At 37.5% G+C, this 24,225-nt stretch overlaps 1 protein-coding gene across 5 annotated transcripts in view; it reads left to right on the forward strand.

Moving 5' to 3' along the window:
• The first annotated feature begins 9,385 nt into the window (after positions 1-9,385).
• Positions 9,386-24,225, forward strand: part of PHF14 (PHD finger protein 14) — a 223,572-nt gene continuing 208,732 nt past the window's right edge. For 2 of the 5 annotated variants that reach the window (XM_055420500.2, XM_088833512.1), the window contains exons 1-3: positions 9,388-9,860; positions 10,362-10,472; positions 19,169-19,947. In XM_055420500.2, coding sequence (XP_055276475.2) covers position 9,860; positions 10,362-10,472; positions 19,169-19,947 — 891 coding nt within the window. In that variant the 5' untranslated portion in view covers positions 9,388-9,859. Of the gene's footprint in view, positions 9,861-10,361; positions 10,473-19,168; positions 19,948-24,225 lie in introns of all 5 variants that reach the window. The other 3 variants (XM_088833499.1, XM_055420498.2, XM_055420499.2) reach the window with 3 other exon arrangements.

A 24,225-nucleotide genomic window follows, 5' to 3' on the forward strand; every position in this document is an offset into this window, starting at 1 on the left:
CCCCAAACTCCTCATTTATCCCTCCCCCCTTTCCTCTTTGGTAACCATACGTTTGTTTTCTCTATGTGAGTCTGTTTCTGTTTTGTAAATAAGTTTATTTGTATATATCTTTTTAGATGTCATATATAAGTGGTAATATATGAAACTTGTCTTTCTCTTTTTGCCTTGGGAGACTGACCCAAGAAAACATTTGTATGATTTATGTCAGAGAATGCTTTCTATTCTCTGAGTTTTGTGGTACCAGGTTTTATAGTTAAGTCTTTAATCCATTTGAGTTTATTTCTGTGTATGGCATGAGGGAGTGTTCTAACTTCATTGATGTACATGTAGTCATCCAACTTTCCGAATACCACTTGCTGAAAAGACTGTCTTTTTTCCATTGTATATTCTTGCCTCCTTTTTCAAAGGTTAATTGAGTGTAGGCTGTGGGTTTATTTCTAGGCTCTCTATTCTGTTCCATTGATCTATATATCTATTTTTGTGCCAACACAATGCTGTTATGATTACTGTAGCTTTGCAGTATTTTCTAAAGTCTGGGAGGGTTATATCTCCAGCTTTGTTCTTTTTCTTCAGGATTGTTTTGTTAATTCTGGGTCTTTTGTGTTCCATATATATTTTAGGATTATTTGCTCTACTTCTGTGAAAAATGTCATGGATGATTTGATAGGGATTATACTTAATGTGACTCACTGGAAAAGAGTCTAATGCTAGGAGGGATTGGGGGTGGGAGGAGACGGGGACGACAGAGAATGAGATGGCTGGATGGCATCACCAACTCGATGGACATGAGTTTGAGTGAACTCCAGGAGTTCGTGATGGACAGGGAGGCCTGGCGTGCTGTGATTCATGGGGTCGCAAAGAGTCGGACACGACTGAGCGACTGAAATGAACTGAACTGAACTGAATACTTAATGTGCAGATTGCTTTGGACAGTATGGCTATTTTAATTACATTAATTCTTCCAATCTAAGAGCATGGGATATCTTTCCATTTATTTTAATCATCTTCAGTTTCCTTTATTAACGTTTTATAGTCTGCATATAAATTTTTCACCTCCTTGGTCAGGGTTACTCCTAAGTATTTTTCATGGTATTTTAGAAGGGACTCTTTAAAATTTTCTCTTTCTATTATTTCATTGTTTATTTAAAGAAATGCAACAGATTTCTGTATATTAGTCTTGTATCCTGCTACCTTGCTAAATACATTGCCTGAATACATTGATGAATAGAGTATAAATTGGGACTATGCTTTGAAAAATCTGCTAAAGTTTAATATTTGAATACAATATGGTCCAATAATTTACTCTGAGATATAAACCCAACAGAAATGTGTGCTTATGTATGCCAAGACATGAACAAGAATACATATAGAACCATTATCTATAGTAGCATAAACTGAAAACAGCCAACGTGTTTATCAAGGGTAAATGAAAAGTGAATTGTGGTATATTCAAGCATGTGCTTCCACAATGCAAATGAACTACAATTACAACAACATAGATTATCCTCAGAAAAAATATTAGTCAAAGAAACTAGAAACAAAATAACATATACTGTATGGGTTCATGTACATAAAATGTGAAAAAAAAATAGTCTTAGACTCAAGATAATGACTCTATTAGAGGCCACCGTTCCGTTCCGTTCCGTTCTGTCGCTCAGTCGTGTCCGACTCTATGCGACCCCACGGACTGTAGCCTACCAGGCTTCTCCGTCCATGAGATTCTCCAGGCAAGAATACTGGAGTGGGTTACCGTTTCCTTCTCCAGGGGATCTTCCCGACCCAGGGATCGAACCCAGGTCTCCCGCATTGGAGGCAGACGCTTTAACCTCTGAGCCACCAGGGATGCCCCATTAGAGGCCACAGAGGATACTAATTGAGGGGGCTCAAGAGAGACTTTTTGGACCTTGGCATGGATCGTATTTATAAGGGTGTTTTGTTCCTTGAGCCTTTCATCTGTTTGTTCATTTATTTTTCACTGTCCTCTGATATTTTCCAATAAGAATTTTGGTGTTTTTTTCAACTGAGTTGTGTAGATTTAGAACAATACTGGGGAGTTTGCTTATATTCTGTCACTTGATGGAGACCTGATGGATTAAAAAGAACAGAAGGTATTATTTATGCATTTTTGTTTGTTTGAAAGCTTTGCCACCTTTTGAGTTGATGACATGAAACCTCCTATCTCTAACTAACTTTATTTGTCTGTCTAACATACAATGTTGTACACTTTCTGATGTTGCATCAGTGAGGCTGTCTTTGCCCATCTGCTTTGCTTTCTTGGGACTTGGCCCTTGTGAAACTCAGCCCCTAAGAGTACCATTCACAGGCACTGAAACATAATTAAATATCTCAGCTTGTCTAAGAGATCTGTCTGATACACAGCTATTACAGCAAATCTTGAAATCCCTCTTTCATCTCCTCTCTACGCAGAACAAATACTGATAACATTTCACAGTATCAGGTTAGTTTACAAACAAGCTGTATTACAGTGTGGATGAACCATGAAAACACTACGCTAGATAAAAGAAGCCAGACACAAAAGACCATACATTTTTTGTTTCATTTGTATAAAAATCCAGAACAGGCAAATTCCAAGAGATAGAAAGTGGATTAATGACTGCCAAGGTCTAGAAATAAGAAAATAGGGAATCACTGCTAATGTGTTTGGGCTTTCTTTCTGTGATGATGTTATATATGTTCTACAGTTAGATAGTGGTGATGATTGTACAACTTTTGAGTATGCTAAAAACCATGAATTTTACACCATGGAAGTGTGGATATTATGGTATGTGAACTGTATCTCAATAAAGATATAAAAACTCAGCCATGAGCTAAGCATCTTTTAGAAAAAGTTAACTCCAAGCCAGGCTTCAGCAATATATGAACCGTGAACTTCCAGATGTTCAAGCAGGTTTTAGAAAAGGCAGAAGCACCAGAGATCAAATTGCCAACATCCGCTGGATCATGGAGAAAGCAAGAGAGTTCCAAAAAACATCTAATTCTGCTTCACTGACTATGCCAAAGCCTTTGACTGTGTGGATCACAATAAACTGTGGAACATTCTGAAAGAGATGGGAATACCAGACCACCTGACCTGCCTCCTGAGAAACCTGTATGCAGGTCAGGAAGCAACAGTTAGAACTGGACATGGTAAAACAGACTGGTTCCAAATAGGAAAAGGAGTATGTCAAGGTTGTATATTGTCACCCTGCTTATTTAACTTATATGCAGAGTACATCGTGAGGAACGCTGGGCTGGAAGAAGCACAAGCTGGAATAAAGATTACCGGGAGAAATATCAATAACCTCAGATATGCAGATGACACCACCCTTATGGCAGAAAGTGAAGAGGAACTCAAAAGCCTCTTGATGAAAGTGAAAGAGGAGAGTGAAAAAGTTGGCTTGAAGCTCAACATTCAGAAAACAAAGATCATGGCATCTTGTCCCATCACTTCATGGGAAATAGATGGGGAAACAGTGGAAACAGTGTCAGACTTTATTTTTGGGGGCTCCAAAATCACTGTGGATGCTGATTGCAGCCATAAAATTAAAAGACGCTTACTCCTTGTAAGGAAAGTTATGACCAACCTAGATAGCATATTAAAAAGCAGAGACTTTTGCCAACAAAGGTCCGTCTAGTCAAGGCTATGGTTTTTCCAATGGTCATGTATGGATGTGAGAGTTGGACTGTGAAGAAAGCTGATCACCGAAGAATTGATGCTTTTGAACTGTGGTGCTGGAGAAGACTCTTGAGAGTCCCTTGGACTGCAAGGAGATCCAACCAGTCCATTCTAAAGGAGATCAATCCTGGGTGTTCATTGGAAGGACTGATGCTAAAGCTGAAACTCCAATACTTTGGCCACCTCATGCGACGAGTTGACTCACTGGAAAAGACTCTGATGCTGGGAGGGATTGGGGGCGGGAGGAGAATGGGACAGTAGAGAATGATATGGCTGGATGGCATCACCGACGCTATGGACATGAGTTTGAGTGAACTCCGGGAGTTGGTGATGGACAGGGAGACCTGGCGTGCTGTGATTCATGGGGTTGCAAAGAGTCTGACACAACCGAGCGACTGACCTGAACTGAATCCTGTTGTGTCTAGAGAGATGACTGGCTAGGGCACAAAGATAAAGTGAAAATTTATTTTCATAAAAATCTTTTGTGCATTAAACATTTTTTTACTGTGTGTACATATTATCTATGAAAAATTAATTGTTAAATGTCAGTATTATTCATGTGGAAAGTTTTTACTCTGTAATACTAGAGCAGATCCTTGCTGTCTTAGAGAAAATTCTGTAGTCAGTATATTTTACATAATTTGAAAAGGGTGGTTATCAATGAACCCTTTGATAGAAAACATTGAGATGGTTTTAGAAGTTCCCTGTCATCCAGAGTTGCAGTTGAAAATTCTAAGTTGATTTCTATTCCTTTGTAGATATTCTCTCTTTTCTCTTTAGAAGCATTTAGTATTCTCTTGAAGCTCACATATTTCAGCACCATCTTTTTATAGTTTATCAATATTGTTTTCTCCTGAATATCTCTGAAAACATTAACTATTGTGAGATAACATGAGCCATAGACTCTACAATGAATTAAGTGATCACAAATGACAGCTGTTTGGCTAGCTGCTGGCTCCAGCCCAACTCAGTATTTCTTATTTCATCCTAATAGTGATAAAATAATAATTTTCATTCTGCCATAGCAAACATTGTCACCAAAGGTTTTCCTTCAATAGGTACCTTATTCCTGCTTATTATATTTAATAATGTAAATAACATTTTTATCACTGCATCTGTATCTATTTTCCACTGTTAATAAATTGTCTGTGCTTCCCCAGTGACTCAGTGGAAAAGAATCTGCTTGCTAATGCAGGAGACTCGGGTTCAATCCCTGGCTCAGGAAGATCCCCTGGAGAAAGAAATGGCAAACTACTCCAGTGTTCTTGCCTGGGAAGTCCCATGGACAGATTAGCCTGGCGGACTAAGTCAGACTTGACTTAATGACTAAGCCACAACAATAAATGAAGGCATCACTGCGTTTTGTCAAACACCAAGTCAAATAATGAATCTTTAATTCTCATGGTTGAGTTTTATTTATTTATTTTCTGAACACCTTTCTCTAACAAGCATTTATATCAAAGAAGATTTTAGTAGAAGAAACAGAAATCACTGTAAGTATTTTATACTGAAAAAAAAATTGGTACATGCAAAGTCATTAGAAGGGCTGAAAGTGAGTCAGTAATCCAAAGAGGCTGTGAGTTTCAAAATCGCACAACTGTAACTATGATCTAAAAGTCAGAAAACAAAGTGCAGCTATTGTTGCTAGTCTTTTCCAGAACTCGTTCTCCACCATGATGTTATGCATTTGAAATTGGTGAGTAGATGCCAGAACGTAGATTCTACTTTCACAGATAATGGATCTTGTTTTGCTACTGCTACAGCTGAAAGAAGGTGGCCTCCATGTCCTTTCACCTTCTAAATCTATGATGTAAATGAGACCTGATATATATGAATTATATAACTGTCTTGAAGATTTTTAAAAATCTAAATCCTCTCATGTTGTTAGTTTTACTAAAATATTCATTGATTCTTGGTTGCCTCTATGTCTATATACATAGAATAGGTGGATTTGGTAGCCTGAATTTTTGTATGTTGCCTAGATAAGAAATCCTGTTCACCTGGCAGATAAAAGAATGTAAGTTCTGTTTACAGATATCCTAACTCTGATCATTATGGGTGGGAAGATCACTGATGTAGGGAGAGTACATGTAAGTCGGCTCTTTTTCATGATTTATGAGTGATTTTGTATGCTGGATCTTCCTATTTCTTATGACAGCTCATGGCACTGGGTTTATTATCCTTCTTTCTCCTATAAACCTGGTGCCTAGTCTGGTAATTTCTGGAATCAGACTTCTTACTTAATAAAAATGAACTTGAAGTTATATTCTGGGGAGAAACACTGTTTTCAGGCCCTCTGCAAATGGATTTCTATGAAACATTTTTTTCCTTATTATGAATTAGCCAGCCTATTATCCAAGTCTTAGCTCTTCTCACAGGCCTCATTATCTGTCATTTGAGGGTTATACAGGACTTCTGAAAAAAACTCATTTCAGTGACTCATCTCTTTCACTCAGATGAAATTAAGCACTTTTTAGTCAGGTGGGTTTTGTTGGCAATCTGAGTCTACCTCCATAACTGTTAACATTCTTTTCTACCCTCAAAAGTTTGCTTGTGACACTCTGCTAAGATTTATAGCAGAGGTATGGTTTTCTGGCTTTATTTATATTTATTTTTTTCCTGTGATTTCAGCAAAATTTGGGGAAAGTAGAAATATAACTGACATGTTCCATTATGTTTTGTGAGCCAGATCTGTTATCCTTCGGTCAGTCAGTTCAGTCGCTCAGTCGTATGACTGTGAGCCCATGGAATGCTGCATGCCAGGCTTCCCTGTCCATCACAACTCCCAGAGCTTGCTCAAACTCATATCCATCTAGTTGGTGATGTCTGTTATCCTTAGATTTATAACAAACTGATTTCCAATTTTTTGGTTTCTTAAAATACTAATCAAGACCTGCAGCTTCTCTCTCAAACCAGATAATACAGTTCAACTTTTTTCATTTCTTATTTTACTTTCCCCACACACTCCATCCTTTTATCTCCAAGTATCTTGAATTTGGTTACAAATCACTTTGAATAATGACACTTCCTGAAAGCCAACTAAGGACCAGATGCCACCTTTGGATATTGAGAAAACAAGTGGCTTCCATTTGAGGGGGTTTCATGATAACTTCATACAAACTTTATATATTTCTACTTTATACAAGCAGGTACAAGAAAGATACTGAAACGGGAAAGAGTTTACTAAGATTTTACAATTTTGGAATGGAAGTTTCCTCAGTATTATAGAAAGGTTTGAGTGGGTACACAGGGTCAGGGAACTAAAGGTTCAGACAGATCAGAGGGTCAGAGATGTTGCATTTTTAGCAGTGATGTGGAACACAGAAATATGAGGTTGCAATAACTACAATTGTGGTGGAATGTATTGAGGCATTCGAGATAGCTCAGCTTGCAGGGAATCTGAATAGTCATCTCTATTCCTCTATTCATCCTGGTCATTTGTTTATGTTCTTTCTTTGGTCTGGAACTTGCGTCTCTTTTTCTCTCTTCTCCAGCCCAGTTCAGACACTATGTCTGGAGCTAAATGAGATTTTTGGACTTAACCTGGTGATCCAGTGGTTAAGAATTCATTTGCCAATGCAGGAGACACAGGTTTCATCCCTAGTCTGGGAAGATTCCACACGCTCTGGAGCAACTAAGCCCATGTGCCACAACTACTGAGACCAAGCTCTAGAGCCTGCAAACCTCAGCAAGAGAAGCCACTGTAATGAGAAGCCCACAGACCACAATGAGAGAGTGGCCTGCTTGCCACGACTAGAGAAAGGTGCACAACAATGAAGACCCAGCACAGCCATAGATACATAAAATTTTAAAAAGAAAAAAGAAAAAAAAAAGCTTTCTTTAGGAAGACTGCTCTTAGCATGTGTACTTTTTCTCTGTCAGCCCTTTTCACAATAGGTAGTAATTGCTCACTGACTTATTTGTATCCTCAACTATATCTTAAGCTTTGGTAGGGAAAAGATAACTTTCCTGCTGAAGGTACAACCTCTATGTAATCATCCCCTAAATTGCACTATGTAAGTGCAGGTCAGGAAGCAACAGTTAGAACTGGACATGGAACAACAGCCTGGTTCCAAATAGGAAAAGGAGTACGTCAAGGCTTTATATCGTCACCTTGCTTATTTAACTTTTATGCAGAGTACATCAAGAGGAATGCTGGGCTGGAAGAAGCACAAGCTGGAATCAAGATTGCCAGGAGAAATATCAATAACCTCAGATATGCAGATGACACCACCCTTATGGCAGAAAGTGAAGAGGAACTCAAAAGGCTCTTGATGAAAGTGAAAGAGGAGAGTGAAAAGGTTGGCTTGAAGCTCAACATTCAGAAAACAAAGATCATGGCATCTGGTCCCATCACTTCATGGGAAATAGATGGGGAAACAGTGGAAACAGTGTCAGACTTAATTTTTTTGGGCTCCAAAATCACTGCGGATGCTGATTGCAGATAGAAAATTAAAAGACGCTTACTCCTTGGAAGGAAAGTTATGACCAACCTAGATAGCATATTAAAAAGCAGAGACATTATTTTGCCAACCAAGGTCAGTCTAGTCAAGGCAATGGTTTTTCCATTTTCATGTATGGATGTGAGAGTTGGACTGTGAAGAAAGCTGATCGCTGAAGAATTGATGCTTTTGGACTGTGGTGCTGGAGAAGACTCTAGAGAGTCCCTTGGACTGCAAGGAGATCCAACCAGTCCATTCTAAAGATCAATCCTGGGTGTTCATTGGAAGGACTGATGCTAAAGCTGAAACTCCAATACTTTGGCCACCTCATGCGACGAGTTGACTCACTGGAAAAGAGTCTGATGCTAGGAAGGATTGGGGGTGGTAGGAGATGGGGATGACAGAGAATGAGATGGCTGGATGGCATCACCGACTCAATGGACATGAGTTTGAGTGAACTCCGGGAGTTGGTGACGGACAGGGAGGCCTGGCGTGCTGTGATTCATGGGGTCGCAAAGAGTCGGACACGCCTGAGTGACTGAACTGAACTGAAGTATTTATTATTTTTTCAAATTTAGTATTATAAAATTCAATTACAATTCACAAAAGAATTCAACATGTTTTCTTTAAAGGATAAGCAGCCCTACAGTATTGCATGATTTGCTTCTTATATATTTCATTTACAGTCCTTCCTAACTCTGATTTCCCCATGTTACAAACATTACCACTCAATATATACCTGGGGAATACATAAACTGAATCAGATTTATTCTAATCTTCCTTTCTCCTTGATATAGAAACACATAAAAAGTATTAATACTGCTCAGATTCTAACATTTTAACATTGTTTTTTAAAAATAACTAACCTGTATATGAATAAATGGAATTTGAAACTGCTGAAGGACTGAAATTCAATTGTACATACTTTCCTCATTTTTATGGATTTAAAAATTCATCTTAAAAAATACATTATCTAAGTGTATGCAAAGCACTATTCCACATTCATGGAAACACACGTACTGCTCTGTCTTGTCAGAAACAAAAACTGACCTCCTACTTATTTGGACTGAGGGCCCAGCATCAGGGATATGCAGGCAGAGGGGTTGGGAACGCTCTCTGCTCCCGCTCGGCATTACTCGGCTCCTCTCGGCTCTCCCTCGGCTTCGCGTTCGGCTTCATTCGGCTCCGCTCGGCTCCTCCTCTCGGAGACACAGCCGAGGCGAGTCGCGCGCACGCGCCCTCAGCTTCTGCTGCTCTTAGGGCCGCTCTCTCGCTCCCGTTTTCACTTCCTTCTCTTCAGAGCTGTATCCGGGTCGTTGTTTTCTCTATTGTCTTAGGCCACCGGCCTCGGACTGTGCAGATTCTGGGTCTTTTGTTGCTTTTGTTTGCGGGATAATAAAGTTTTTCTTTCCTTTATTTTTTTTTTATCCAAGCGTTTTAACGGGGTAAATTAACTCCTCAGGGCTGCCGGGTTGGCCGCGCTGCCTGGGCCGGAGGGCGCCTTGGGCCGGGAGCGCCGAAGGAAGGCGCCCGAGCGGCCGGGGTCGGTTCTGCCGGGGCCGGGGGGCGGGAGGGGAGCGGCGGGCTGCACCTGGGGCGCCCCGGGCAGCTCCGCGGCGCCGCCTCTTTTGAGTAGCATCTTTTGGACTTATTTCCTTGGTCTCAGTCCTCGACCTCGGCGCTGCCTGTGCTTTCGCAGCCTCTCTCTAGGTCTCCTCCAAACGACCACCTCGGATTCCTTAGTAAGTGTGTCGGAGGCGTCGGCGGGGAGACAGGTCCATCTCAGCCCTTCAGGAAGCCGGGGCCGGCGGGGGCAGGGCGGGGCTGGGAGAGTCCTGTGGGAAGAGGTACCCTCCGCGGCCGCGCCCCCTCCACGAGCCGTCGGGACGGACATAGCTTTTCATAGTCCCTGGGCTTTGCACTTCCTATTGACCGTTAACGATGTCTTAGTGAGGGATTACAGAGAGCAAGTCTCAGAAGCAAGATGTTCAAGAAGGCCGGTTTTGATTTTGGTCGCCCTGGGCTCGTATTTGCTGCGCCTTGGGGCTGAACCTGCCCGTGGAGCTGGCCGGCCAGCCCCAATATTCCCACCCAACCTTCCACCATACCGTTTGCTGAGAACTGAATTAAGACAAAGATTTGCACCACCTGCAGGAGGTCATCTGTACCTTCTTTCAGCACCACAGCTCTCCCTCGCGCTTGGTGTGATTGTGCATGACGATGTAATGTTTTTCTTTTAACAGTGGATCGCAGCTCCAAGAGGAGGCAGGTGAAGCCTTTGGCAGCTTCTCTGCTAGAAGCTCTCGATTATGATAGTTCAGATGACAGTGATTTTAAAGTTGGAGATGCTTCAGGTAAATGCTTATTTCTCGCTTCCCTTTTCCCAGCTCTTTGGAATTGGGCTGATTTTCAGACGTTGCTTAAAAAGAATGGATTTTAATTAAAATGTCAATATAAAGTTAAAACACGTAAACTTTATTTTGTCGACTTGATTTCCTACATTTCCCTTAGAGCGTGTCACTGGATAATACTATCACTACTTCTGTTTTTGTTGCTAATCAGATAACTGTCAGAGAAGGATTTATTTCAAAGTTGCAGTAATATTGTAAATCACCTGTACCCCAATAAAGGCTTCCCTGAAAGCTCAGTTGGTAAAGAATCCGCCTGCAATGAAGGAGACCCCAGTTCCATTACTGGGTAGGGAAGATCCGCTGCAGAAGACAGGCTGCCCACTCCAGTATTCTTGGGCTTTCCTTGTGGCTCAGCTGGTGAAGAATCTGCCTGCAATGTGGGAGACCTGGGTTGGATCCCTGGGTTGGGAAGATCCACTGGAGAAGGGAAAGGCTACCCACTCCAGTGTTCTGGCCTAGAGAATTCCGTAGGCTGTATAGTCCATGGGATCACAGAGAGTCAGACACGACTGAGCAACTTTCACTTTCATACCTCAATAAACACTAAACAAAAAGACACAATAGAAAACAACAAGACACAAAGTTGCAGAAGTGTTTTCTCTGTTGTTTACTTAAAGATACATTTTTGCTTCTTTTCTGGACAGAGCGGGAAAAATCTAGAGGTAATCTTAAAGCAGAGTACCGTTCTGAGAGTAATAGGAGCCTTGAACCACCCAGCAAGAGTTTGTCTTTTCAGATTGCTTGGCACCCTCTGAAAGGAGTTTTGCTTTTTGTCTGTTAGCTCCCTTACCAGCGTAAAATTGACAAAAGTAAAATGTTGTACTTTGGTAGGTGCTGGGCCTTGTGGATTGGGCCTTTAAAAATCTGAGCTACAAAGCACAAATGCTTGCTCATTTTATTTTGTGATTTTAAAAATAAACTTTAAAAAAAGTCATACACAACTGAAATCATATAGTAACACTGTACACAATTGAAAAATGGAAAGGTATGTTTTTCCTTTAATCTTTTGTTCATTGTAATTCAACAGACATATCTACATAAGTATTCATTGCAGGAATCAGAAATACAAATTATATTTAAATATTTTATGTGAAAAATACAAGTACACATGAACAATAAAAATTACTTAGTTCTACCCCTTTTGACAGAAATTTAAATCAAGTGAGAAATTAAAGCCCTTTTGATTTTATCCTTTTAACAGTTTTAAATTATTCTTCTAGAGAATTTTCAGTGCTTAGTCCTATTTCTCTCCTGATTTTTTTTTTTCCTGCCAGATGTGGTAGGAAGGGATGAAATTTGGTTGTGTTGTGTTACTATTTTACTTTTAATAGCATCAACAGGCAGTTTGCATTGTGATTTACCAACAACTTTTTGTTTCCAATCTCATTTAATTTTTACAATAACTTTGGAAGAGATACTATTTTACAGATAACAGGGACACTGAGTTTAAAAAATTTGCATGAAGCCACTTAGCCTAAATGGATCTAATCCAGTTCTTACCATTCTCAACATGTTTAATGCTTTCACTGCTTAGGTCCTGAAAATAGATAGATGTAGCCTTAAATTGAAACTACTGTACTTACTTATCAGAGTGACTAATTGAGGTTACTCCCAGCAATCAAAAGTTGCAAAGTTTATCTTGTTTAATCTTTTTACCCCTTTATTTCTCAGCTCTTTCATCTCTCACTTGGTTTACTGTTGTTTGATATTTCCAAACGGGGAAAAAAAGGAAGGGAAAGAAGTAAAATCTAAACCTATTTCAGTGCTCTTGTTGAAAACTGTGTCAGAAAGGAATATTCTTTGCTAGAATGCAGCTTTGGTTTGTCATGTTGAGATTGTAAACGGACAAAAATGGTTGGGTCTCAGAAATTATGACTTACTAGAATACCATTAGGGAAAAACTCCAAAGCTTAATTTCTTTTTATTTCATAATTAGTTTTATGACAATAAATTCTGACTTTGCATATAATTTTTCTCATTTTATTTATTGAGATGTAGCATTTTTCTTTACAAGGGTTAAAATAATCTAATGATACAAATTGCTTTCTCAAAATAATTTTTGGTATCAAGCTAAATAGAGACCCCTCACCTTGTTAAATTTTAATCATGGTTGATGTGAATTATCTGTTATTTGTGACAGTGATAGAATGAGTTTTGTTAGGTTGGTAATTTTTTTTTTTTAGTCTTCTGAAGCACTTAAAAATATATACTTTCAGTTGTCTAGTCTGCTATACTTGTAATTTCCTTCCTGGGCCCCAAAGGTCACAAATTTATTTGTGCAGCTCTTGTTATCATAACAGAGTTTAGTAGAAAATGATTTCTTTTTGAAATGGGTAATAGTAGAAATTGAATTGTATTTTCCACTCTTGGTTAAGCTGTATTGTCTCCCATAGCTGAGATACTGCCTTATCTAGACTACCAGTGCTTCCTGTTTGAATCCTTTCTCTTCTCTTTGTAAGATAGTTGGACTCTTATAGGAAATAAGACTTTTGAGTTATAGCTGTTTTTCAAACTTGTTGAAGTTGTGGAATCCCAACCCTACTTAGTAATAGGCGATTAAACTAAAGGTGGAAAAATAGTAACTGAATAGTAATAATCTTTAATAATAGTCTTTCTCATCATAGCTTCTTTCAAAGCAGTCTTTAGAAATCACTAACTCTAGACTTCCCTGGTGGTCCAGTGGTGAAGACTCTGCCCTTTCAATGCAGGGGTTGCTGTTTCAGTCTTTGATTGGGGAACTAAGATCCCATGTATTTCGTGGCCAAAAAAAGATCCCCACAAACTTGTTAAAAATAACTAACTCAATAAACTGTTGACTTTGTTCAGACTTAATGTTAAAATGGTTAGAGTGGTGGGCCTCAGTTTTTTAATTGGATTCTGTGCCTTAATTTCTTTTGATATTCATTTTGAATTCTGAAATTCTGACTACAAAACTTTATATTTCTGTCTGGCTTTAAGAATAAATATTGAAATTTCTGAAAACTGATTATCCTTGCAGATAGACATAATTTTTATGCTTCTCAGATAAAATAGAAAAAGATAAAATTCAGAAAAGACCTGTCAATAAAATTAGATAGTTATCAACAGTTAAGTGTTACTAGCTTCTACCTTTAGAAAAGTATGAACTGAAAATAGACCATCTTTTATTTTATCTCTAATGTAAAAGTAGGACTAAATCTATCATTTTTGATTGAGGACAATCACTAAATAAATTTTCAAGTTAATCCTATATAACATGTAAGCGTATCAGATTTATGGTGGTTACCACCAGAAGAACCACATATAGAAATGTTAGCTGGTACCCTATGAAGTTAATCAGCCTAGGACTAAAGGCAGTTGATTATTGGCAGTTTCATAGTTTGGCTTAAAGTGATTATATCTGAGACTATGACTTAAGGCTGGGGATAGGAGACATTTAAAATAGGCCTGCAGTGCAGGAGACCTGGGTTTGATCCCTGGGTTGGGATGATCCCCTGGAGAAGGAAATGGCAACCCACTCCATTATTCATGCCTGGAAAGTCTCATGGACAGAAGAGCCTGGTGGCTACAATCCATGGGGTAGCAAGAGTTGGACACAACTTAGTGACTAAACTACCACATGCAGCTGGAATAATGTTGAAGATAAATGCATGCATTACTTTTATTAAATGAGATAAAATAGCAGTGCTGTGTCTCCCCAACCCTTAGCCAAAGTAAGATGGTTAACTTTAGCTCTTGAGCCATAGTTAGTTTTGTTGTTGTTTACTTGTTCAGTTGTGTCTGACTTTGTGACCCCATGGACTGTAACCTGCCAGGCTCCTCTGCCCATGGGATTTTCCAGGCAAGAATACTGGAGTGAGTTGCTGTTTCCTTCTATAGGGAATCTTCCCTGCCCAGGGATTGAACCCACATTTTCTGCATTGGCAGGCAGATTCTTTACCACTGATCCACCAGGGAAGCCCATAGTTAGTTTGGTTGGTCTAAATTGCCAGAAAACAATTTAACCAAAAGATTGAGACTAGATTTTGCCTTGGTAGTATTTTGTACTTAACTGACTTTGGCTAATGAGCAGATCTGGTTTTTCATTAACCAACTGTTTTGCTTAAAAGCTCTTTGCTGGATGCTATGCTGTTATTCATGGGGTCGCAAAGAGTTGGACACGACTGAGCCACTGAACTGAACTGATGGTGAATTCACAAAGAAATAATGATAATACTGGAATAAGTAAATAAAAAAGCAGATAGATGTTATAAGGCATGATCTAGTTCCAGTCTTTCAAAGGAGATGGGATGACTTTAGACTGGGTTGATTTAGAACAATTTCACTGAGGAGATGAGAGTTGAACTAGGAAGTGAAAGAGTCCCAGCCTAGGTGAGGGAAACATTAGGTGTTAAAGAGTGTGGAGGATGGTAAATATTATTTAATATGAAGATTAGAATTTGAATAAAAGAACAGTGAAAGAGATGAGCCGGGGAAAATAGAATGAGGTCAAATTGAGGTCTTACATGTCAGACCAGGGTTCTTAATCTCAGTAACACTGGCATTTTGTTTTGGTAAATTCTTTGTTGTGGAGGCTTGTCCTTTGTATTTGGAGGATATTTAGCAGCATCTCTGTCTTCTACTAGCTGCCTTTAACATCTACCCTATCTAATTCCTACTCTAGCCCTGCCCTTTTGTGGCAACCATTATGTCTCGACATTGCCAAATGTTTTCTGTGGGACAGAATTGTACCCACCTGAGAACCATGGTCTAGATTTATCCGGAAAACATAAAGTGACACAACTGGAACTGGAGCAAGCAGTAGAAGATGAGTTGTGTTGACTGGCTTTTTAAAAAGAGATAGACTCGATCAGCTTACAGTGTCCCCAGGATGATAACTGAAGGACCACTAGACTGGTGATGTGTCTGTTACCTGTTGTATATGTGTATAATCCAAATTATTGTTACATCAGTTCAGTAAACAGAATAGTTAAATAATTAAGATTGATGAACAAAGATGATTCTTTATATTGCAAAGCTACCATAAAACTGAATTAAATAATTCTGATTTAATTACTTAATATTTATTAACTGATTCTATTATTTAATATTTATCGGGGGAAAACTTAAGCATTGAATATTGTGAAGGGATTCCTTAAGGTTGATTTCTAATTTCTTTACCTGTAAAGCATTTAACACACTCCAGGGGATCTTCCCGACCCAGGGAGCGAACCTGGGTCTCCCGCATTGGAGGCAGATGCTTTAACCTCTGAGCCACCAGGGAAGCCCCTCTAATTTCTTTACCTGTAAAACATTTAACTGTCTGTTAGTGGAAATAGCTGTTGCTTGGAGAGATTTTGATATATTGTATTTGAGAAAGGTTACCATTAATTTAAGTGACTAGGAGATAGGGATTTCAATTTTAAAGATTTTTTTTCTAATTACAATTTTTTTATTGTAGAATAGCTGTATTTAAAATATCTGGTTTATTTCTCTAGTCTATTATTGCTTTTTTCTTTTTTTTTTTAATGGTTGTAAGAGTGATGGGCTTGGAATATTGTTTGAATTTGTAGGAATAGGAAGTTTTTCATTGCAGTCTACAAAAATACAATTATAGATAGCCCAGGACTCTGATTTTTCTCATTGTCATCATTACTAAGTAGTGCCTGTGACTAAATATTGGTTGTGTCCATCTCCCAAGTGCATATGTATCAAAAAGAAGTTACAACTAATCAGTTGAAGTTATTTTTCAGAAATCAGAGAAAAGTAAAATTTGAAAATTCCTGATCCCCTGCAGTTGGAATATGGCTAATGTGTTATATTTGGAGAATGGAGGGTTGAGTAAGCTAATAGGATTGAAATTTGTGGGAAAATCTCAGATTCTTCTAATAGTGTTTACAAATATAAAACATTTAATTAATCTATTTAAGAATCTGCTTTCTATTCAGGCATGATAAGAAAACAAAAACAGATTCAAAGAGTACTTTTAAAAATAATTTATTGGCATTGGCAAAAACAACCAAAACAAAATTGCAGAAATTCTTGACATTTTGAAAAATTTCCAAGTAATGTTTACCAAAGTTGGATTGGTCTTGATTTTGATCAGGAGTCCACATTTGTGCCTCACTTGATCATTTTTTTCTATCTACTATTATGTTTTTACTGGTAAAAATTATTAGAAGTACTTTTTAATTAAGAAAAAATTCTACAAGGTTAATCCAGAAGAAAAGTACCTTTTCTCCATTTCCCAGCTCTCTTAATTATATCTACTTTTATAATTAATATGCATTGCTTGCAGGATGTTCCAGTTTTCTTTAGTCAGTATGCACAAAGATCCGTCTTTGCCTCTGAAGCATTTGGTTAACTCTGCTTATTATTTTTTATTATTATATCTTTATCTGAAAATGAGCTTCACTGGTGGCTCAGAAGGTCAAGAATCTGCCTGAAATGCAGGAGGCCTGGGTTTGATCCCTGGGTCAGGAAGATCTCTGGAGAAGGGAATGGCTAGTATTCTTACCTGGAGAATCTCATGGACAGAGGAGCCTGGTGGGCTCCAACCCATGGGGTCACAGAGTTGGATGCTACTGAGCAACTTTCACTTTACTTTCACTTTTATCTAAAATTACCTAGGAACTTTTTTTTTAAAATCAGAGGTATTTTTTCTTGGTAGTATGAGTCTAATAGTTGTGAGTGGTATGAAAAGATCACCATTTTTTTCTTTAATGATTTGTAGAGCTGTTGGCTGGAGAAGGAAATGGCAACCCACTCCAGTGTTCTTGCCTGGAGAATCCCAGGGACTGGGGAGCCTGGTGGGCTTCCATCTATGGGGTCGCACAGAGTCGGACACGACTGAAGCGACTTAGCAGCAGCAGCAGAGCTGTTGGACTTCTCCTATTTGTAAGTGATACTGGGTTCACACTCTTCTTGAAATTTGTTTACAAATTCAAAGATGTTTCTTATGTTTGACGTAAACTTATTTGATGAGAAAATCTCACTGGAACTGATAGGAGTTTATTTGTAGTGTTTACTTATCATACTTGTAAATCTTCATACTTTTCACTGCAGAAAGAATGTATTTGATTATACTATAGTACCATAGATCCCACTGGCGGTGTTAGTGTAATATATTGGGCGTGCACTATGCTACGTTTGCAAAATCTGGAAAAAAAAAATCTAAATTCTGAAACACATCTGGCTCCAAAAGTTTCAAACAAAGGATTGTTGGCTTACATTATGTTACTCTTGTGGCTTTTGCAAGATTGTTCAGGTTAGAATGCTTTTTTCACTTCAGTCCTGAGTGAGAAATAGGCACTGTATGATAATCCTGAAATTGACAATGCTATTACAGGCTCAGTCAGCATCGACTAAATGTTAGTCTGTGTTTTTTATGTGATTTAACTTTCAGGATTTTTCTTCATCAGCTGTTTGTAAAGGATTTCTGAGATATTTTATAAACCAGATACTAATAACAGACAACTTTCTTTACTTTGAACGGCCAGGTAATTATAGAGGCTAATGCTGGTTGAGTTAACAGAAACTAAAATGGTGCGAAAATATGAATTTTTTCCATGATTTTATGATTACCCTTTTCTTGATTATAGGTACAAAATGTTCATCACCCTACAGATTTTACTATTGATGTTGGCTACGACCTGATTATTGACTGGTTTGTTTCCTACTTCTTCCTGCTCTCCTTCCATAAATATTTTAGATTCTTATTTATTTGATTATATGTAAAAAGTCTTGGAATGCTACTGAATAGTGTTGGTCTAACAGGGTGTGGACTTCCCTAGGCCTCAATGGATAGCACTTGCTAGGAAGCTTGTGGTCCTACACGAACTCTTAATATCCTCAGCCTGTCGTTTTAGTGACAACTGTGCTTGCTCTTGTCTAAGACGGATTAGTTTTTAAAAATGCACTAATTTCTTTCAATCTAGGGGCTCTAGTAGTTAATGCCTAGAACCTTTGGAAATTTAGGTGACTCTTTTGTTGATATGAACAGTATGCTAATAAGCAGAAAAATTGATAACTTAAATTTTGCAACCTCCATTTTCTGTGCCATTGCTATTGTCTGTTTTTCCCTTGTGTATTTGGTGCTCCTAAATTTGATTGGTATATTAGAGATGTGGTACAAGTTGACTGTCATAAATATCTGGGTTCACTTTTACTAGGTAAAGAGTGAGATAAAACAGGTTTTGTTTTTTTTTTTTTTGGGTCAGATTTTTCTTGCTCTGAATGTGACTCCATGCTTGCCAGTCCATGTAATCTATAAAAGAAAGATGTAAGAGAAGAAGAATGTAATCTGTGTTATAACGTTAAAATCAAGTGCTCAATTTAAACAGAAGCACATTTACTTTTAGAAAAAAGAAAATGCCTCTAAAGTACCAAGTATAGTGTGAGACATATGAAACAAAATAGTGGTCCTCGTTTTAAAGCATGTTTTAATTTAGAGTAACATATATTCATCTTCATTAGTACTATACTAAACTAGAATCATTATATCAACTTCATTGATTTATTATTTAATCAGGTTGGGAACGTCTGCCATTCTTTGACTTAAATTTGTTTATATTGTTTTGCAAGTTATTCACAAATTTTGGTGGTTTCATTTGTGTCAGCGTTGTGTGTGTGTGTGTGTATGTATATACATATGTGTGGTTTTTTTCTCATATTTTCAACAGATTCTGAAGGGAGTGGTAATGGAAGTGAAGATCCTTCAAAGGACAGTGGAGAAGGTTCCTGTAGTGATTCTGAAGAAAATATTTTAGAGGAAGAACTGAATGAAGACATTAAAGTAAAAGAAGAACAACTTAAAAATTCTGCAGAGGAAGAAGTACTGTCATCAGAAAAACAGTTAATTAAGGTGGAAAAGAAAGAGGAAGAAGAGACTGGAGAAAGACCTAGAAAGAAAAAGGAAAAAGAGAAGGAGAAAGAAAAGGAGAAAGAGAAGGAGAGAGAGAAGGAGAAAGAAAAAGCAACACTATCTGATAATGTGGCTGCTGCTGCTGCTTCCACCACACCAGCCACAAGCCCTCCTGCTGCTAACACATGTCCGTCAGTCCCCACTACCACAGCTACTGAGGAGCAAGTCAGCGAGCCAAAAAAGTGGAACCTTCGTCGGAACCGACCCCTTTTGGATTTTGTATCCATGGAAGAGCTGAATGACATGGATGACTATGACAGTGAAGATGACAATGATTGGCGACCCACTGTAGTGAAAAGAAAGGGAAGATCTGCATCTCAGAAGGAAGGAAGTGATGGAGACAATGAGGATGATGAAGATGAGGGAAGTGGGAGTGATGAGGACGAGAATGATGAAGGCAACGATGAAGATCATAGCAGTCCTGCCAGTGAAGGGGGCTGCAAGAAGAAGAAGAGTAAAGTTCTTAGCAGAAACAGTGCTGATGATGAGGAACTGACCAATGATAGCCTGACACTATCTCAGAGCAAGAGTAATGAGGTAGATCAACCCAATTTTTATGATATCTGTCTGTCTGGGGAAAAGGGAATTCTTCTCTAAACCATTCTACCCATTATATTCAGTGGCTTCCTTGAAATCCTGTTCTTAGACAGCTGTGGGAGTGAATGAGCACCCTAACTGTAACATTTATTCATTTGGTCAGCCCACTTTTATTGAGTATCTGCTATTTGTCACCGGCCTCAAGGAGCTCGTAATCACCGTTCTCAAGGAGCTCAGTCTATACTTAAAGAAATATTTTCATGTCCATACCCTTGGGAAATGGTAGAGTTTTTTCCATTTTCTATCCCCTCAGTCCATTGTTCATTGGACTGCTAAATGGTCCTGAGTGGGTTATGAAAACAAAGATCACCTTTCTTTCAAGTTAGTTGTATCCATATCTGCATCAAAATTTAGAGTACTTCTAAGAGTGCTTTCAAGTAGAGCAACAAAGAATTTAATTGTCTCAGGCTTTTAGAGATTCATTTTAAAGGTAATTCCTTTTTCAGTTGTAGCACCCACCTGAATAGTCACCAGATCATTACTTTAGGTGTGTGGAAGTAAATACAAATTATATATTTACATATGTTTAGTGAATAAGTTCTCTCTACAAAGAAATGAAAACAAACATTCTATGCTAAAACAAACATTACTATCATAAAACTACAATAATGACTCAGTTCTTCCACTTGAAGTTCTACTACTGAAAGTTAGGTTTATCCATTGGGCCCAAGATGCAACATTCAAGACTCTTCAAACACATTTGTATCTCTTTGTCCGTGTGTTTATGTATATGTTTTTCTTCAAAAGAAAGACTGAATTGTTGTCTTACATGTAGATGTACCTGTTACATCACATGAAAGAACTATAATGATTGTCTGTCATTCCATTAATGTGTTGATAGTCATGAAAATTCACTTCTTTAACAAGCACTTAGTTTTTGTTTTTTCATGTTATTGAAGTAGATTAAACTGGTAGAAAGATTTTCCTTTTATGCTTTATTTGTTCTTTTACATTTCTTTTGTTTACAAGTTTTACATAACAGTGATTTTCTGTTTTAAGTTTCATTTGAAAATTTGATGTTTAACCAAGATAATTTGTAGTAGATTAGGAGGTGGTAAATGTCAGCAGAGATGAAGCAGTAGTTGATGTATTAGATTATAACATTGATTAATTTCTAGGTTGCCCATTTTCCTAAGAAGAATGTTGCCTGATTCCAGTCCTTTCCTAATTCCTATCTTTAGGTAAAGGAAAATTGTCATTTGGAATATAGTATACTATTCATAATGATGTAGCAAGACAGTCTGTATTTCCAATTTAAGAAAACAAGTATGGAAAACCCAGTTGTTCGTAATTGATTTAAGCATGTATCCAATTTATTTTATGGCACTTTAGCTAGTCTGTATCTCCTGACTAAGTTTACCTTTGGCAGAATCACTTTCTTCATTTTTATTAGTATGATAGTCACACAAGGAGGCTCGCTAGTGATAGGGGCAGTATGAATTGGATTTATGCTAAGGTGTGAGGGAATGTCTAGAAATTTGCCATGTAAAATCTATGTAAATTATTCAGTTGTTAATACTCTGTACTGCATAACAAATTGCTTGAGAGATTGTAGACTATATGATACATATAAAGGTGACATGTGCTGTTTAATTTTTTTCTACTAAACAGAGAAGATTTTGGTAAATAATGGGGCTTTATTTAGGTTAACAGTCCCTAAGGAATGAGATTCCAGAGCATTTCTTGGATAAGTACTTTGATAAAGTTGTCAAGAAAGTTCCTTTTATGGTAACTAAATTGATTCTTTTTGTGTTAATTTATGTTAATTTTCCTTTTGCTCCACTCTGTATAGAAATGTAGAAGAACTTATGGAAGATTAATTTACCCTCAATAATATTCTACCTGCAAGCTTGATAACTGTTTTTTTCCAAGACTGTTTTTCAAACTCCTCAATTATTTTTGATGATTCTGGTTCTACGTAAATGTCATTCAAATTAATGTTAAATTTTAATAGAAAACTAATAAATTCAGTTTATTGTATTATATATTTCTAAATTTCATATTTGTATAATCTTGATTTTGTAAAAAGATGACCAAAAATAATCCTTTTTGTCTGACCAGTGTTTGAATTTTAATCTTCCTGGTTAATTTAGGTAGTGATACCTTGCCAGGTATTCATTAGTTAATACCTATATATCTGATTATATTTGAAGTTTTATTTTTCTATGCTTTTACTTTGTTTCAAATACTACTTTGTAGTAGAGATAGCTGAAAACGTAGTTTAGAATACATAATAGAATGGTATTTAGCCTGTAAGCAGGCAGATTTTTTTCTTCTTGGCTTCTGTCAGGTGCTTTTTTAGGGCTGTGATATTGGGTATTATGTAAATGATGATGCCCAGGAACTTTCATAAAATTTTGAATTTTTTTAGGGGAATTTGACGTTCTTTTTGAGTGGAGACATTTTATAATTATTGGCTCTTCATGGTCTTACTGTGTATGCTGTAGGCCTTGAAATGCTCTAGAGCAGTGATTCTCAAACTTTTTGGTTCAGGATACCTTTATACTCTTAAAAATTGAGGACCTTAATTATTATTTATATAAGTTATATCTTTTGATATTTGCCATTTGCAATTAAAACTCAGAAATTTTAAAAAATGAAATGTATAGAAGCATAGAAGTTGTTGGATTGGTGACACCATCCCATGTCATGTAACTTCTGCAAATCTTCATCATATACCCATGACAGAGAGTGAAAAGGCAAATATCCATAGTAATTAGCTTTTAGAACCCCTGAAAGAGTGTTCCCTAGACCACAATTTGAGAACTACTTTTCAAGAATTGGGCATTTGATAACCTGCATTTTCTTCACATGGGCATATCTTTGTCAGTGGCATTATGACATTTTTTTTGAATTTAAGTGCAATCTGAACAGTGCTCTTGGAATATGGTTACATGTCTTTTTCATCGTTTTATTTTGAAGTTTCTGAGATTCACTAAGATTACCTTACCTTTTAGTTTTCTGAAGTAAGTTTTTTTTTGGGAGGGCTGTATAGTATTTTCAGATAATAGTTCCCGGACTTTGAAACAAATACTTTGGGTGAGAATAATATATGATAGAACATCGTCTTAGTAGAAATTTTCAGGTGGAAGTTTTTTTTTTTTCCCCTGATAAAAGGCTCTGTTATGTTAAATGGATTAGATGTCTTGCCCTGTGAAGAAATAGCAGTTGTCATCTGAATTTTCCTAATTTTCCCCATTTCTGTCTCTTTGTATTTAATTTTTAGTAAGAGTCTGCAATGATGGGTATCAGCCAAAATTGCCAGTTAATTTTGTTTTCTCTGCCTCTAAATGATAATATGTGTGAGAGAAAATGGAATAGAGATATAATTAAGACATTTACTGTTTTTCTGAGCAAAATAGACAAACAGGAAAATAATAGAATTAAAGCTACCTATTGATGCTTGTTTTTCTGACCCATAGACATTTACTTATTTCCCACATGGGTAAATCTTTTTTTCAAGGGCTAATTAATTGTTGTAATTCCACCGGAGAAATACAGGCAGAGTGCATTAACATGAGTAGCTTCTCAGTCATCAAACTCTGGACATTTGCTCACTCTTTTTTTGATGTTATTTTTTTAATCTGGATGTGGTATTCTTAAAAAAAAAAAAAGGGTTTACCATAGGAAAATATTTAAACTAGCAGTGCTTATTGAGACTTATAACTTTCTTTTTGGGATTCCAAGGAAGATTCCCAGTGTAGTAAATGGTCAGCTCATATTTCTGTTTTTGGACCATCTTCAAAGTACAGAAGAAAGGAGAATGGGAATGATCATTTATTGAATACCTAGTATGTATCAGAACATTTTTGCCAAATGTTTTCTTGTTAATTCTTACCAGAACCTGATGAGGTAGGTATTATTTTTGTCATCCCGTTTTACAGATGAGAAAGCTTCAGCTTTGGAGTTTTGGGATGAAAATCTGGGCAGGTTTTTGTTTTGCTCACTGTACTAAAGTACTTTAAAACATGAGTTTTCTTTTTAGGAAATTTTAACTTTATTTGCTAGCCACGTGCAGCACCCCACACTACTTTGGTTGTATAACAAAAGGAGTGAAGTATAGAATTTTAAAGTGCTGGAATTCTCAAGAGAAATGACATTGCCTCCTTGTTGCTGCTGCTGCTGCTAAGTCACTTCAGTCGTGTCTGACTCTGTGTGACCCCACAGACGGCAGTCCACCAGGCCCCCCGTCCCTGGGATTCTCCAGGCAAGAACACT

The sequence above is a fragment of the Moschus berezovskii genome, chromosome 3 (assembly GCF_049115385.1).
Source record: "Moschus berezovskii isolate FMDL1 chromosome 3, NW_MosBer_1.0, whole genome shotgun sequence".
NCBI classification, from domain to species: Eukaryota; Metazoa; Chordata; class Mammalia; order Artiodactyla; family Moschidae; genus Moschus; species Moschus berezovskii.